The 14,511-nt window shown below is 42.1% G+C and overlaps 1 protein-coding gene across 1 annotated transcript in view; it reads left to right on the forward strand.

The window, feature by feature from the left end:
• Window positions 1–14,511, forward strand: part of CCDC7 (coiled-coil domain containing 7) — a 173,357-nt gene that overhangs the window by 102,664 nt on the left and 56,182 nt on the right. Inside the window, exons 11-15 of the mRNA XM_075588647.1 lie at window positions 811–841; window positions 2,213–2,302; window positions 5,666–5,760; window positions 12,271–12,346; window positions 13,096–13,208. Coding sequence (XP_075444762.1) covers window positions 811–841; window positions 2,213–2,302; window positions 5,666–5,760; window positions 12,271–12,346; window positions 13,096–13,208 — 405 coding nt within the window. The remainder of the gene's footprint in view (window positions 1–810; window positions 842–2,212; window positions 2,303–5,665; window positions 5,761–12,270; window positions 12,347–13,095; window positions 13,209–14,511) is intronic.

A 14,511-nucleotide genomic window follows, 5' to 3' on the forward strand; every position in this document is an offset into this window, starting at 1 on the left:
CACATTTTATGCCCAGGTGTCCAGCTACAATACATTCTTTGTACAGGCCTGGCAAATTCCTCACTTGCGTTGCTATGTCAATTGTGTTTGGGTCTTAGGAGTGTAATGTAGTGCGCGCGTGCGCGCATCAATTATAATTAGCTGTGTTAGCCAGACTTTGTATACTTTTCTACTCACATGACAGGGATATTAGTTTTTTAGACTGTTTGATCCCCATTTGTTTTTAATGTATTTGTTATTTATGTTTTCTCTTTGCTATCATTCCATGATCAATAAAATCTTTGTTATATTTTTTTTCATTTGATCAGAGTGCTTGTTTTGGGATTTTCTGCCTTTCTCTTGTGTTCTCTTGTGTTTATATATATATATATATATATATATATATATATATATATATATATATATATATATATATATATATATATATATATATATATATATATATATATATATATACACACAATACAATACAATACAATAGATTTGTTCAAAAAAAGGTTGGACATCTTTTTAGATGGGAAAGGTATACAGGGATATACCAAATAAGTATACATGGGAAGGATGTTGATCCAGGGATTAACCCGATTGCCAATTCTTGGAGTCAGGAAGGAATTAATTTTTCCCCTTAATGGGGTTTTTTGTTTGCCTTCCTCTGGATCAATAAGTAAGTATAGATATAGGATAAAGTATCTGTTGCCTAAATTTAGCATAGGTTGAACTTGATGGACCTACGTCTTTTTTCAACCTTATCTACTATGTAACTATGTAACTATTTATATATAAAATATAAACATATTTCTGTTTTGCTAGACTTGAAAAAGAACAGGAAGAAACAGAGAGCGTAAGTCTGATGTCAATCGTTAATGTATCGTTGTACAAGTGAGGTGTAACTTTATGTTGTAGAGTTGTTGACGCAGTGTGAGGTCGTACACAAAGATATAAAATACATCACATTAGTAGAATTTTTATTAGAACATTCCAATAAGCATCGGCATTCTACAAAAGGAGTTAATTTGGGCTACTGATAAGGAGGCACTAATGGAGCATCCTAAAACTTCTAATTGAGCCTATCAAGAAAACCCCAAAATTCTGCAAAATCCACAACTACATAGTATGTTAGTACAATTAAAGGTATCACATATTGCAAAATATCTGTATGACTCAACAATAATTTAAACAACAAAATGTTTCTAAAAATGCATTTATTGTTGCTCACTTGAATGTGTTTGGATGGTGACTTGAGAGTCGTAGAGCAACGGTATGGCTCAGATTTGCTAAGGTTCGTGAAATCCCTTAACGCTACGTTAACCTAACATAATGCTACGTTAAGACTAACAATGTATTTTCAAAGGACAATAACATAACGTTAAGTCTTGTTTTCTCTCGTAAAGCATACAGTTAACTATAATTGCAGTTAGTGATAATAACAGGCAAATAATATTCAGATTATGCATTATGCAAACACTGTATATCCACTAAAGTCGGTTAAGGTTCACGCGGGAACTTAATGTCATAGACAGACTTACCCGTGTGCTTGTGTGTGTGCGTGTGCGTGTGCGTGTAAGGGGTTAACAACAGAGTGACCTTACCCATTATGCAGACACCACCAGGATTAATTTAATGACTTAACCCAAGGGTCCCCTTACCACTGTTTAATAGGGAACATTTGCAAATGTAACCAAACTAAATTGAGCAAAACATGTCTGAAAAAGAGCGCAATCTTTTCAAAGGGTAATAGATTCAGTTAGAGATCAAAGGCAGTATTTATTACATTTTATATTTAATATTACAAAAGGCGAATATAGATCTGTATCTGTATAAAGTGATCCCGATTGCTATTAAGTGACATTTTAAACCGATTAATACAGGCAATTGCACTCCAGAGGACGTCCTGTTTTATTATTAAGCCTTTGTAAGCAGCTCTATGTACTGTAAATATAGTTATTTTCGTGTGCAGGGCTTGTTCCGATTTTGTTTACTACTGTTCTTTATCTTTTCCTACGATATTTGCCAACTATTTACGCCGTACATGATTAGAATTATAAATAAAAGAACAAAGCGTACTGAGAAGTACTTTATATCAGCTACTCAACCAATAAGTAATGTTAATTACATGATTTTGTTTGCTGACTGTAACATCATACGCCCGAGTAGTATAAGTTTCAATATCTCAAAATATTTGATTGCATACTTGTATAAAATCTCTCTTTAGAAATATATCAAGGTAAAAGCTGATTTCCAGCTGCTCTCGGCAGAAAAATTTGTGTTGGAAAACGAACTAAGGAAAGTCATTTCATTTAAGGTTAGTAATATACTTGAGCGTTTTAAATTCAATCAAAATAATTTTACAGCGGTTAACAGCTCTGGCCTTTGAAATCGACCCATAAGTACACAATGGCACTGTCACATTGTCACTTTTGCCACAGCAGCATATTTTTTCCCCTGTTTTAAATAGAAGAACCAATTGACTTTTCAATGCTTCCCATGGAACTATTTTGCTAGAAATATAGAAATACTATTTAACAAGAAATTATTTAAGTAGAAACCGTCTCAAAGATATTCAGGTCATCTAAATAAAAGTGTTATGAGGGACATGCAAATGTGGCTTATTAATGAAGAATATTTACTGTAACTGCACAATGACAGAAAAAGAGGAATCATAAGAATATCAGAGTTTATTGCAATGTACTGCGCTCATTTGCTTGTCATTACCCAGAATTCCTGGCTGCAGGGGAAGCACTGTTTTCTAAGCGATAATGGAGAAAGACAGGGACGCGGACCTGTCTGAGACATGCAAATGCACCACAAGTGGTATTTTTATTTACTGTGCACTGCATGGTGGAGGATTTTAATCCCCCCTTTTTTTTTTACCCACCATAACTTTTTTAATTTCTGGAAATCTGCAAATTTCTCAAATTATCACATGGTTATTAAGTTTTATAGCATGTTGATGTCATACTCCATTTTCTGTAGCACCATTGTTTTTGTTAGGAAATTTGCTTTTCAGGTTTCAGTGACCCACTTATTAAAAATATGTTTGATCACCATAAGCTGCACATCTGTAGCTACAGGAAAAGGGAAATCCGGACTTTCAGCTGTTTGTACACAAAATCAACCAGAAAGTTGTCAGGCTTTGGGCAAAATACATATCTTCTTCAGTGCCACAGGAGACTGTGACTCATTGCACCGAAGAGGTTAACTTATAACAGGCAATCCTTTCTCTGGAACAAGCTTGCGAGCAACAACAAGGCGGACACCTGTTCGCAAGGCCTAACACTACCAGATACAATAACAATATACCTCTATTAGGATTAAAATTCTCATTTACCTCTATTAGGAGGGAGAAAGACCACAGTGGGTCTATATCCAGCAGAATGAAAGGACCTGCAAACTAGGGAAGTGGGGAGGGGCGGGCTTAAAATCTGGGATTGAGGAGCCATTTACCTCCAACAGTTGAGACAGCTGAGAATAGGTAAACAAAACACAGAACCCCACCAAGTTCTTTTTTGGGAACCCCTGAGCCCCCACAATATATATATATATATATATATATATATATATATATGTATATAAGTGTCAAAATGGAGTGCTATTGAGCGTGGCATATATATTCAACAGATGACAGAGAAGCCCAATGCTACATCCAACATGACAGAAATACACAGTAAAATACTTATATATTCTCTTAAAATAGGGTCATTTAGTTTAACCCTTTGGCCAAAGCGTTGTAAGCTTGCGAGCCACGTCAAGGCAGACACCTGTTCGCAAGGCCTAACACTACCAGATAAAATACTAATATACCTCTATTAAGATTAAAATTCTCATTTACCTCTATTAGGAGGGAGAAAGACCACAGTGGGTCTATATCCAGCAGAATGAAAGGACCTGCAAACTAGGGAAGTGGGGAGGGGCGGGCTTAAAACTTGGGAAGGAGGCGCCACTAACCTCCAACAGCTGAAACAGTTCCCTAGTTTGCAGGTCCTTTCATTCTGCTGGATATAGACCCACTGTGGTCTTTCTCCCTCCTAATAGAGGTAAATGAGAATTTTAATCCTAATAGAGGTATATTAGTATTTTATCTGGTAGTGTTAGGCCTTGCGAACAGGTGTCTGCCTTGTCGTGGCTCGCAAGGTTAGACCGCTTTGGCCAAAGGGTTAAACTAAATGACCCTATTTCAAGAGAATATATAAGTATTTTACTGTGTATTTCTGTCATGTTGGATGTAGCATTGGGCTTCTCTGTCGTCTGTTGTATACATATGTCACGCTCAATAGCACTCCATTTTGACACTTATATACATATATATATATATATATATATATATATATATATATATATATATATATATATATATATATATATATATATTGTGGGGGCTGAGGGGTTCCCAAAAAGAGCTTGCTGGGGTTCTGTGTTTTGTCACACTGACAAACAAACACAAGACCGACAGAAACTGCAGCTACACACACACACACACTGCAAACACAGCCTGCTGCTACTTCCCAGCCAATCCCCTGCCCTGTCTCAGAGCTGTTCTGAAATGCGATTGGCTGGAAATAAACACATTGCAAGCTGCAAAAATTGCGTCCATTACTGAATGAATAATGCCCGGAATTGTAACCAATCAGAGAGCAGGGATTTCAGTAATGCCCGGAATTTTACAGCTTTAGCCTATAATGTACTGTATATAAAACGGCACTTCTTTTGTAGGGTATAGCAAACCAACGTGTTAAAAATTGTGGACAAAATAAATACATAAATCCTGTTTATACTGTACTGTACAACAAAACTACTAGAACAGTGTTCATTATATAGCACTAAATATTGTTATAAAACTTAAAATGTATCATATAATGAAACTAGCTGTTGCCAGACAGCACCATCTCACTGCTATCTGCTCTTAGTGGGTTTATTCTGAGAAAGGGGGTAAAAGCCCCCAAAACCCAGTAGAGGTAGGTATCACAGGGATTGTGCTGTTTGCCAATAACTAATTGTATTATTTGTTAAAGGTTTTATGTTTTATACTAATATTTAGTGCTATATGTTAAGCTCTACTGGTTTTGTTGTACAGTATATTGATATAGTCAGGAGCTTTCTGTTAGCCACCTAGGTTTTAATCTTTCCTTATTTACATAACATAAATGCTTGCATTTGTCCGCTTTGCATACTGTATGACATACATATAAACATATACAGGCATACCCCGCATTAACGTACGCAATGGGACCGGAGCATGTATGTAAAGCGAAAATGTGCTTAAAGTGAAGCACTACCTTCTTCCACTTATTGATGCATGTACTGTACTGCAATTGTCATATATGTGCATAACTGATGTAAATAACACATGTGTAACAGGCTCTATAGTCTCCCCGCTTGCGCACAGCTTCGGTACAGGTAGGGAGCCGGTATTGCTGTTCAGGACATGCTGACAGGCGCATGCGTGAGCTGCCGTTTGCCTATTGGGCGATGTGTACTTACTCGCGAGTGTACTTAAAGTGAGTGTCCTTAAAGCGGGGTATGCCTGTAAAATCTGTAAGAGACATAGGAAAAAAAGAATGTAAACTTATGTAACTAACCTGATAAATTAATCATTAGTGCACTTTGTTTGTTTTTACCATTTAGTTTAGGATATTTTGCATTTTGACATGCCTTTATTACCATTTAGAAAAAATCGGAACCAAAAACGGCAGAAAAGTCTGGTGATGATAAGAAAGATGTGTCTAAAGCTGAGGCCTTACTCACCAGCCCTCAAGGTGCAGAGTAAGTAAGAGCTATTATTCTATTCCGATATAAAGTTTTGTTTACACATTACAATTGTATTCTTTGTCTAGTTTGTAACCTACTACTAGTATCACATTGCAGATCCAGGGGCCAAGCTCATACTGATGGGAACCAAAGGAGGAAAAGCAGTCTTGACGTAGCTTGTCTGGTTATTTGCTTTTTAACCCTGGCTCGGTTGTGCACAGTGTGAAAGCAGCATAGTGTAAATGTTAATTAATCGCAATTGTGGGAGATTACATTTGACACACTTATCCGCTTCTCACCGTATTTAAATCGGGCCCCGTGGCGGATTTACAAATTCGCTGCCCATAGGCACTTATTTTGGTGCCACCTTATCCTTCAGCGTCGCGGCATCAAATGACTTCACACGGCGACACATTGACATGGTTTCGCAACGTTATTTAACATCAAGTCAAGACAACGTGACTTCATGTGACGCCATAGCGTCATTTGACGCTGTGCCGCGGAAGAAGGGGGAGTATGGCACGAAGGAGGAGGTAGGAACTTTACAGAGACCTCACGCTCTCCCCTGGCAATCAGTGGGGAAGAGAACAGGGCCTCTGTATACAGGTTAAAAAAAAAGGGGGGGGACATTTTGCTGCCCTAGGCCCAGGCCTAATTGGAAATCCGCCGCTTATAAGACCCTTAGGCCTCTTCCAGGGTGGTGCTGAGCGGGCGCGCTCACACTGGCCACGCTGAAACACATTGCAGCAATGTGTGTGGCAAGCGTGAGCAAACGTCTGAGCATGTGTGGAGCTTAGCTGCTTGCCAAGCAAGCAAATTTGAATTTACCGCTTTTTTGCGCCGCCGCGCATGAGCACCTGCACGCTCAGCACCACCCTGGCAGCAGCCTAAGGCCTCGGGCATGGTCAGCGCTTAGGCGCTGACCCGTGCTGAGGCGCGCTGGTGCTTACCAGTGAGCCCCTGCAGCCGCAATGAGAGCGGCTTTAGTAGGGGCTCGCCTACGCTTCCGCAAGCATGTGGAAGCGTAGGTCTTATCCAAATTTTAGATTTCGCGCTCATGGGAGCGCAGGGCCGGTCATGTGAGCCGTTCGCCCAATGAGGGCGAACCAGCTCCGTGACGTCACTGGCCCGCCCCCCGACACGCCCCCTAACCAAGGCCAGGGAAAGCACCCGCTTTCCCTCAGCCTCAGCGCGCCTCCATAAGGCTGCTGCAACCCTGGACGCAGCCGGAAGGTGAGTCCCCAGTCCACTGTGGCACGTGCGCCGGCGGGAGGGGGCGGGGCGCGTGCACAGCGCTGCACCGCGATCTGCGGTCTGAGGGGAGGCCATGACGTCCCACGGCTGGTTCGCTCTCATTGGCTGAACCGCCGGCGGGGGCGGGGCCACGCCTCCGTCGCAAACACTAAACTCAAATTCCCCTGCCTGCCTGAAAACATGTCGCGCACCGCTGGGGAAAGGTGCGCGACAAGGTAGGAACTGGGACCAGAGGTACTGGGGGGGGGGGGGGGGGGGCGGGCTTGATCGCAGCGTGCGCTGTAGTAGTTAGTGGGACCGCAGCCTAAAAGTGCTTCAATTTATGTCCGTGCCCAGATTCTCAGTTTCTATTGTGAAATGTTTTAGAGACTTGAATAAGCTTGGGAAATCTGTGGAGGGCGTATAAATACATTCACAGCTGTGTTAGTTTCATAGATAAAGTAACAATAGTTCCAAACTGTTCTCATTAAAATAGCAATAACATAATTGTTGAGAAAAGGTACAAAATTACATTTACACAATATTTATTGCTAGAAAATGTTTTTTTCGAGCATGAACAATACCATTGCTATTACATGGAATAGGCGTTTGATTCACTTATGAAAATTCTGTTGGGTGACTTGGATCCTGTTGTGATTTGAATTGTATACAACAATTCACTTGGTTAAGATGAGCAAGAGATATCCATACAAAAATATAATCCATGGAAATTTGGCTGCAAGATGAACCACTGTGTACTCTTCCTTATGTCTATTCAGTGGTCATGTTTGTCAGATAGTCATATACAGTATTGTGTGACCAGATTTTGAAAAGTAAAAACTAGGACACCGTAAAATATTATTTATAAAATAAAGGACATCACTTAAAAATAAATATTATAATGGTATTTGTCTAATAGCGTCTCCAATTATGCTGTATTATTGATTTATATATCTCTCCCTCTCCACTTCCCTCTGCACCTTCGTGCACACACTTACTTAGCCCCCCACACATGCGTACACACACACACACACACACACACACACACACACACACACACACACACACACACACACACACACACAGTCATGCAGGTACCTACCCAAACACACACTTACCCAGCCACCCACACTACTTACACAAACACTTATACTTACCCCCCCCCCCCCCCACACACACACCTACACTCACACTTATCCACACACAAAGTTACTTACCTACACACACACTCTCCCCCCCACACACTCCCTTACCTCATTATTAACACAGATTACTGCAGCCAGGAAGAGGAGAAGCTATGTGAGGAGTGCAGTGCCACCTAATGGCTAGATGAGACATTGAGCTGCAGCTGCTCTCCTCTACTCAAAACCGCCGGGACAGTAACTTAAAAACCGGGACATCTGGTCACCCTAGTCATATATACAAAGCAAGTGAGCCACAGTACAGAATGTGTGAGCTTGGGGAAGTGACAAGCAGAACAGCTCCCAATATTGCTGAAAAATATAAGGACATGAATATAAGTAGCTTCATAACAATTGATTCCTTCTTTGAGAGAAACCCAGATGGACTGGGAATATAGAAGTACCTTAGGGGTCATAATCTCCATTAATGATTGTTACGATCGCGTACGTCGCTGTGTACTGTCCAGGAGACAGACACACTAGGCAGAATTGGAGAGTAAAGACTGACCTGGGAAACAAATCCTGAAAAATAGAATCGTGAGGTCCGAGGTCAGGGCAGGAGAAGGTAGGATAATCGAGGTGACAGTTCTGAGGTCAGGGCTGGAGACAGCAGGTTGGTCATGTTCACAGGCTGGGATCAGCAACAGGGAGGAACAAAGCAGGGAAGATAGGGTTACAGCAGAAGTTCAGGGAAACAGAACCTTGCTTAGGCAAGGAGGAGAGGGGAATGAATCCTTATAAAGGGAGCAGCCAGGTGCAGGCAATTGCTTCAGAAGGAGGCTGACTTCCTGCCACAGTGACCATTTTGGTAGAGGCAGATGTCCTGCCTTGGCGACCATATAGGGAGATCCTTATAGAATCCCCCCTTTTAGGGGCAGGCTCTGAATGGAGTGGGTTTGGCAGGAAAACACCTGTGGAATCTCTTGACCAAGGCCGGGGAGTGGACATCGGACGCCCTGACCCAACTTCATCCAGTCCATCAGGTACTGAAAAGACCCTCTCGACATGGGAGTCCAAAATCTTCTGGACAACATATTCGGGCTGACCATCCATGGATACAGGAGCGGGAAAAACGTGAGTCCTGGTAAACCGGTTCCTTGATGGCAGGGATACGTGAAATGTAGAGGGGATCTTGAGTGATGCTGGGAGCTCCAGCTGGAAGGCCACCTGATTCACTCTCCGGGAAATTCTGCAAGGGCCAATAAAACTCGGTCCTAATTTTGCGCAGGGCTGAAGTGAATATTCCACGTTGAGATCCAGACCTCGTCACAATCTTGGTATTTGGGTGACAGCCTCCTATGTTTGTCCGCGTTTCTCCTCTGTCTCTCTGGTGCATTGGGAAGAGTCGCCTGAATGCCTTTCCAAAGATCCAGTAGGTCATCGGCCCTGGTATCCGCTGCAGGAATCCCTACAGTGGGGGAGTCGCTGGGAAAGGTAGTCAGGTTATACCATAGAGCCACAAAGAATGGAGAGCACTTCAAGGTCTCTTGGGACAGAGAGTTCATGGAGATTTCTGCCAGAGGCAGCAGATCCACCCAATTGTCTTGCTGCTCGGAGACATAGCACCGGAGGAACTGTTCCAACGTTTGATTGGTCCTCTCTGTCTGACTATTGGACTGTGGGTGGTAGGCAGATGAAAAATGAAGGTCAATGTCCAAACGGCGACAGAAGGCCTTCCAAATTCTTGCAATGAATTGGGAGCCCCTGTCGGACACAATCTTGGTAGGTAAGCGACGAAGGCGGAATACCTCTCTGATGCAAATGCCTGCCAACTCAGGAGCAGAAGGAAGTTTCCTCAGAGTGACGTAATGTGCCTGTTTGGCGAAGTGGTCAACCACAATCAGGATTACCATAATACCCCAGGAGGGGGAAAGCTCCACAATGAAATCCATGGATAAGTGTGACCATAGATGGGATGGGACGGGAAGGGGATGGTACGTGTGCGCATACCATGCAGGCCTAGACAAAGTCCTTGACGTTGTTCCTGATCTCCGCCAACCAAAAGGTCTGCTCGGGAATCTCTGCAGTTTTCCTAATACCTGGGTGACCCACAAATCTGGATTGATAACCCCATTGGAAGATTTGAAGACGAAGAGGAGAGGGAATGATGAGCCGACGAGGAGGAACAGAGAGATCAGTAGAGAGCTCAGACTGGACTTTACAAATGTAGCCCATGACCGTGGGAGTGATTGCAGCGACAATCATACAAGGGAGAATAATGGGAACTTCGTCAGTCTCCAGCGACTCCTCAGCAGCAAACTGGCGGGAAAAGGCATCGGCTTTTACATTCTTGGATCCCGGTCTGAACGAAAGAATGTAGTTGAAGCAGGTGAAAAAAGAGAGCCCATCTTGCTTGGCGGGTGTTCAGCCTACAGGCCGCCCCTAGGTACTCCAGGTTATGGGGATCTGTTAGTATGGTCACGGGCACTGAAGTTCCCTTGAGAAGATGTCTCCATTCCTCAAACGCCATCTTTACTGCAGTTCTCCCGATTCCCGAAATCGTAATTACACTCAGCTTCACAGAATTGCTTAGAGAAGAAGCAACAAGGATGCAGACGTGACTGGAAATCAGTTCTCTTTGAAAGTACTGCACCGGCACCAATATAAGAACCATCGACCTCAAGGATGAACGAACGGAAAGGGCCTGGATGAACAAGAATAGGAGCCGTGGAAAAAAGTCTCTTCCATTTCAGAAAGGCAGCTTGTGCCTCCGGAGACCAAGAAACATGTTCTGCCCCCTTTTTGGTCATGGCCGTTATAGGTGCGACTATTTTTGAGAAATCCCAAATGATACGACAGTAATAGTTTGCGAATCCGAGGAAGCTTTGAATGGATTTAAGTCCCTTGGGCAGTGGCCAATCTATGATAGCAGAGACCTTAGCATGATCCACCTGTAAGCCTTGAGCAAATATGATGTATCCAAGGAAAGCAAGACTAGATTTCTCGAATTCACCTTTTTCAAGCTTGCGAACAGTTGATTCTCATGAAGGCGTTGAAGTACCATCTTTACCTGCTCACGATATTGCAAAAGGTTATAGAAGAAGGATGTCGTTGAGATAGACGACAATACAAGAACCCAGCAAGTCTCTAAAGATCCAGTTGCCAAAAATTGGAAAAGTGTTGTGAAACGCAGTCTTCCACTCACCCCCCTGCCTGATTCGTACCAAGTTGTAGGCTCCTCTTAGATCGAGTTTGGGGAAGTTGGTTGTGCCACAAAGGCGATCGAGGAGTTCCGGAATCAGAGGGAGTGGGTAACGATTTTTTCTTGTAATGTTGTTAAGACCCTGTGTAGTCTATACAGGGTCTTAGGGATCCATCTTTTTCTGAACGAAAATGAAGCCTGCACCTGTGTGGGAACTAGACTTTTTAATAAATCCGCGGGCCAGATTCTCTTCAGTATAGGCCTTCATGGCTACAGTCTCTGGTTCCGACAAAGGTTAAGTCCACCCCAGGGAGGAACTGTACCAGGGAGCAGATTGATGGGACAGTCAAAAAGACGATAAGGGGGTAGCTCCTCCACCTCCTTTTTGCTGAAGACGTCCTGAAAAGCCTGGTAGGCAGGAGGAAGATTTGTCACTGCCTCTGGTTCAGAGCAATGAAAGTTCCCCAAGGAGTGTGGGATAACCAGACACTTCGACCTACAGGAGGCACATGCTGTCACCTGCCCCTATGACCGGACGATCCGTGGGTTATGGACTCACAGCTATTGGAGTTGCAGAATACGGTCCGTGCCTGGGGTATGAATCATGTCCAGCTATATGGACTCTTGATGAAGTACTCCGACGGTAGCTGTGGGGTGAATAGTCTTGAAGGGTAATCCCGGGCCCCAGCCGTCTGCCGTCCATAGTCACGATAGTCATAGGAGAAGACTTCTTTTTTGAGAAGAATGCCGACACGATGAGCAAAGGCCAGGACCAGGAAGGAGCCTGCCGTCCCGGAATCCACGAATGCCTGTGTCGACGTGGAGCGCACCTGCCAGGAGAGGCGGATGGGTAAGAAAAGTGCTATATGAAATCAAAGGAAATACGGTCTTAGGTCTGTCTGTATTATAAAATTGTTTTAATGAATATACTTTTCAGCTGCACATTTGTTTTTCCGTTTTATATTTCAGGCTAAACAAGAGCGATATAAGGGTTTTCTTACAAATAGAAAAGCAAATAGAAAAACACGAATCTTTGGAATTTCAGGTAAGGAATGAAGTGTGATCTTTTGCAATGACCACACAAATCTCTTGCCTTTTCAGTAACAATTGTTGTAAATGTGTTATACACACAAACACAATGAAAATACCAAATAATCCAGGAATGAACTATATTTTGGGATAGTGGGAAATATTCCTGTCTGTGGGGGAATATTTTTGTCTTGTGAGTGGATATAAGCAATAATGTACAGAAAATCATACAGTAGATGATCTACCAGTATCTAGGCCTCAAGAGACGTTTTGGTGGCACACACATATTGTACATGGCTGCTTATGTTTTTAATGCAGTTATCCATGCTGCTCAACATTTTTCTTATTTTTTTCTTTTTCATTGCCTGAACCGGGGGGGGGGGGGGGGGGGGCAGGGTCCCCAATTTGCGGTGAACGCCACATTTGTTCCCTTGTTTCTGGCAATGGGCTCAATATCTTCCTGCCAGACACAAAATGGCATTTTTTGTAGTCCTGGCGACCTTATTTGTAGTGTTGTAACTGGTAAAAAACAACAAACATCTTGGTAACCGCCGGTGTAGTATCAAGGTACACTGAGTACCGGGTAACCCGATGCTTCAGGTAAGTTAAAAAATTAAAATTCAAGCAGGTCTGCTGCTTTAATAAATATTATGAAGTTTGGCTTTCTAATTAAGGCCATTAATTAACTAATATTAATTTAACTACTTCTTTTCTGCATCTATGAGAGCTTTTATTTTTTTGTGGCATTATTTGTGTATACTGTAGAGAGAAATAAAGTCCCCTCCAGAGTTTCCCAAAACAGAGGGTGAATACCAAGAGGAAGAGAAGAAAGGTTTGTCTCAATCCAACGACTTTACCGCCGGTGTTAAAGGCAAGGAGTAAGTACTAGGGATTCTCTTATTGTCATTTGGCTTAATGTAAATGCAGATACAATTAAACGTCACAACTATACAGAGATGATCTTGCCAAAATATAGAAAGATGAACAGATCTGTAAATAGAGGTCAGGTTGACATGTCCAAACTATCTTAAATAATCTTTCAGACTAATTTGACCCCATATTTTGGATTTTAGCAAAATGTGTCCGAAAATGTAAATACTCACTCCAAAGCATGCAACAGTTCATTCAGAGCCCAAAGCATCACTTATTAAATGTTTTAGTATATATAAAAAATACAGTGCTTAGATGTCAGAAAAAGGATTACAAGAACATATAAATACAGTAAATGCAGAACAGTTTCTTAAAATAAAAGAATAAAACAGAAATCCCTATACACAATGTTACCGCTACGTTGCAGTATGTCAGGATTTTCTCCCAGAGAGGCCACTTTCCCAGAAAAGAGACTTCACGTGTCCAAACACACCTCTGTTGAAATCTGATTTTCATAAAACCTTGCTGTCTTATGTACTATTTTTTTCCCATTGAAACAACATAAGACCTCCCCTATCATAAATCAGCTGTTAGATTGACAGTTTTATAACAGTAAAAAAAAAAAAAGAGCGTTTACAAAATGTTGCCTCCGTACGTAAACGCACTCATAACTTCCCGTCTCTAATACTTACACACAAGTGAGCTACATCAATAGTTTCAGGCGGTGATGACAGATGCACTGAGACTCAGTATGACCGTCTTAATCCTAAACTTGAGGGACAAATGGGTAGCTGTCCTTGGCACCTCTTACCCATGCAGTGTGTGGTCTCGTTACATTACATTATCTGCTGCACACCATAAATAATATACAGTTGTGTGAAAAAGAAAGTACACATGACATATTACACCGTGCAATGATCTATTTAACAAAAATAAAGCCAAAATGGAGAAGCCATGTGTGAAAAACTAAGTACACCCTTACTGCTTCCATAGGAATTAAGATGCTAAGTAGCAGACAGGTGCTGCTAATCAAATGCCCTTCATTAATTGATCATCAGCAAGTGTAACCACCTCCATTAAACCCGACGTTTTAGCAGTTTGCTGGTCTGGAGCATTCAGGTGTGTGTTAACACAATGACAAGGAGGAAAGACATCAGCAATGATCTTAGAGAAGCAATTGTTGCTGCCCATCAATCTGGGAAGGGTTATATGGTCATTTCCAAACAATTTAAAGTCCATCATTCTACAGTGAGAAAGATTATTCAAAAGTGGAAAACATTCAAGACAGTTGCCAATCTTTCCAGGAGTGGA

The sequence above is a fragment of the Ascaphus truei genome, chromosome 2 (genome assembly GCF_040206685.1).
Source record: "Ascaphus truei isolate aAscTru1 chromosome 2, aAscTru1.hap1, whole genome shotgun sequence".
NCBI classification, from domain to species: domain Eukaryota; kingdom Metazoa; phylum Chordata; class Amphibia; order Anura; family Ascaphidae; genus Ascaphus; species Ascaphus truei.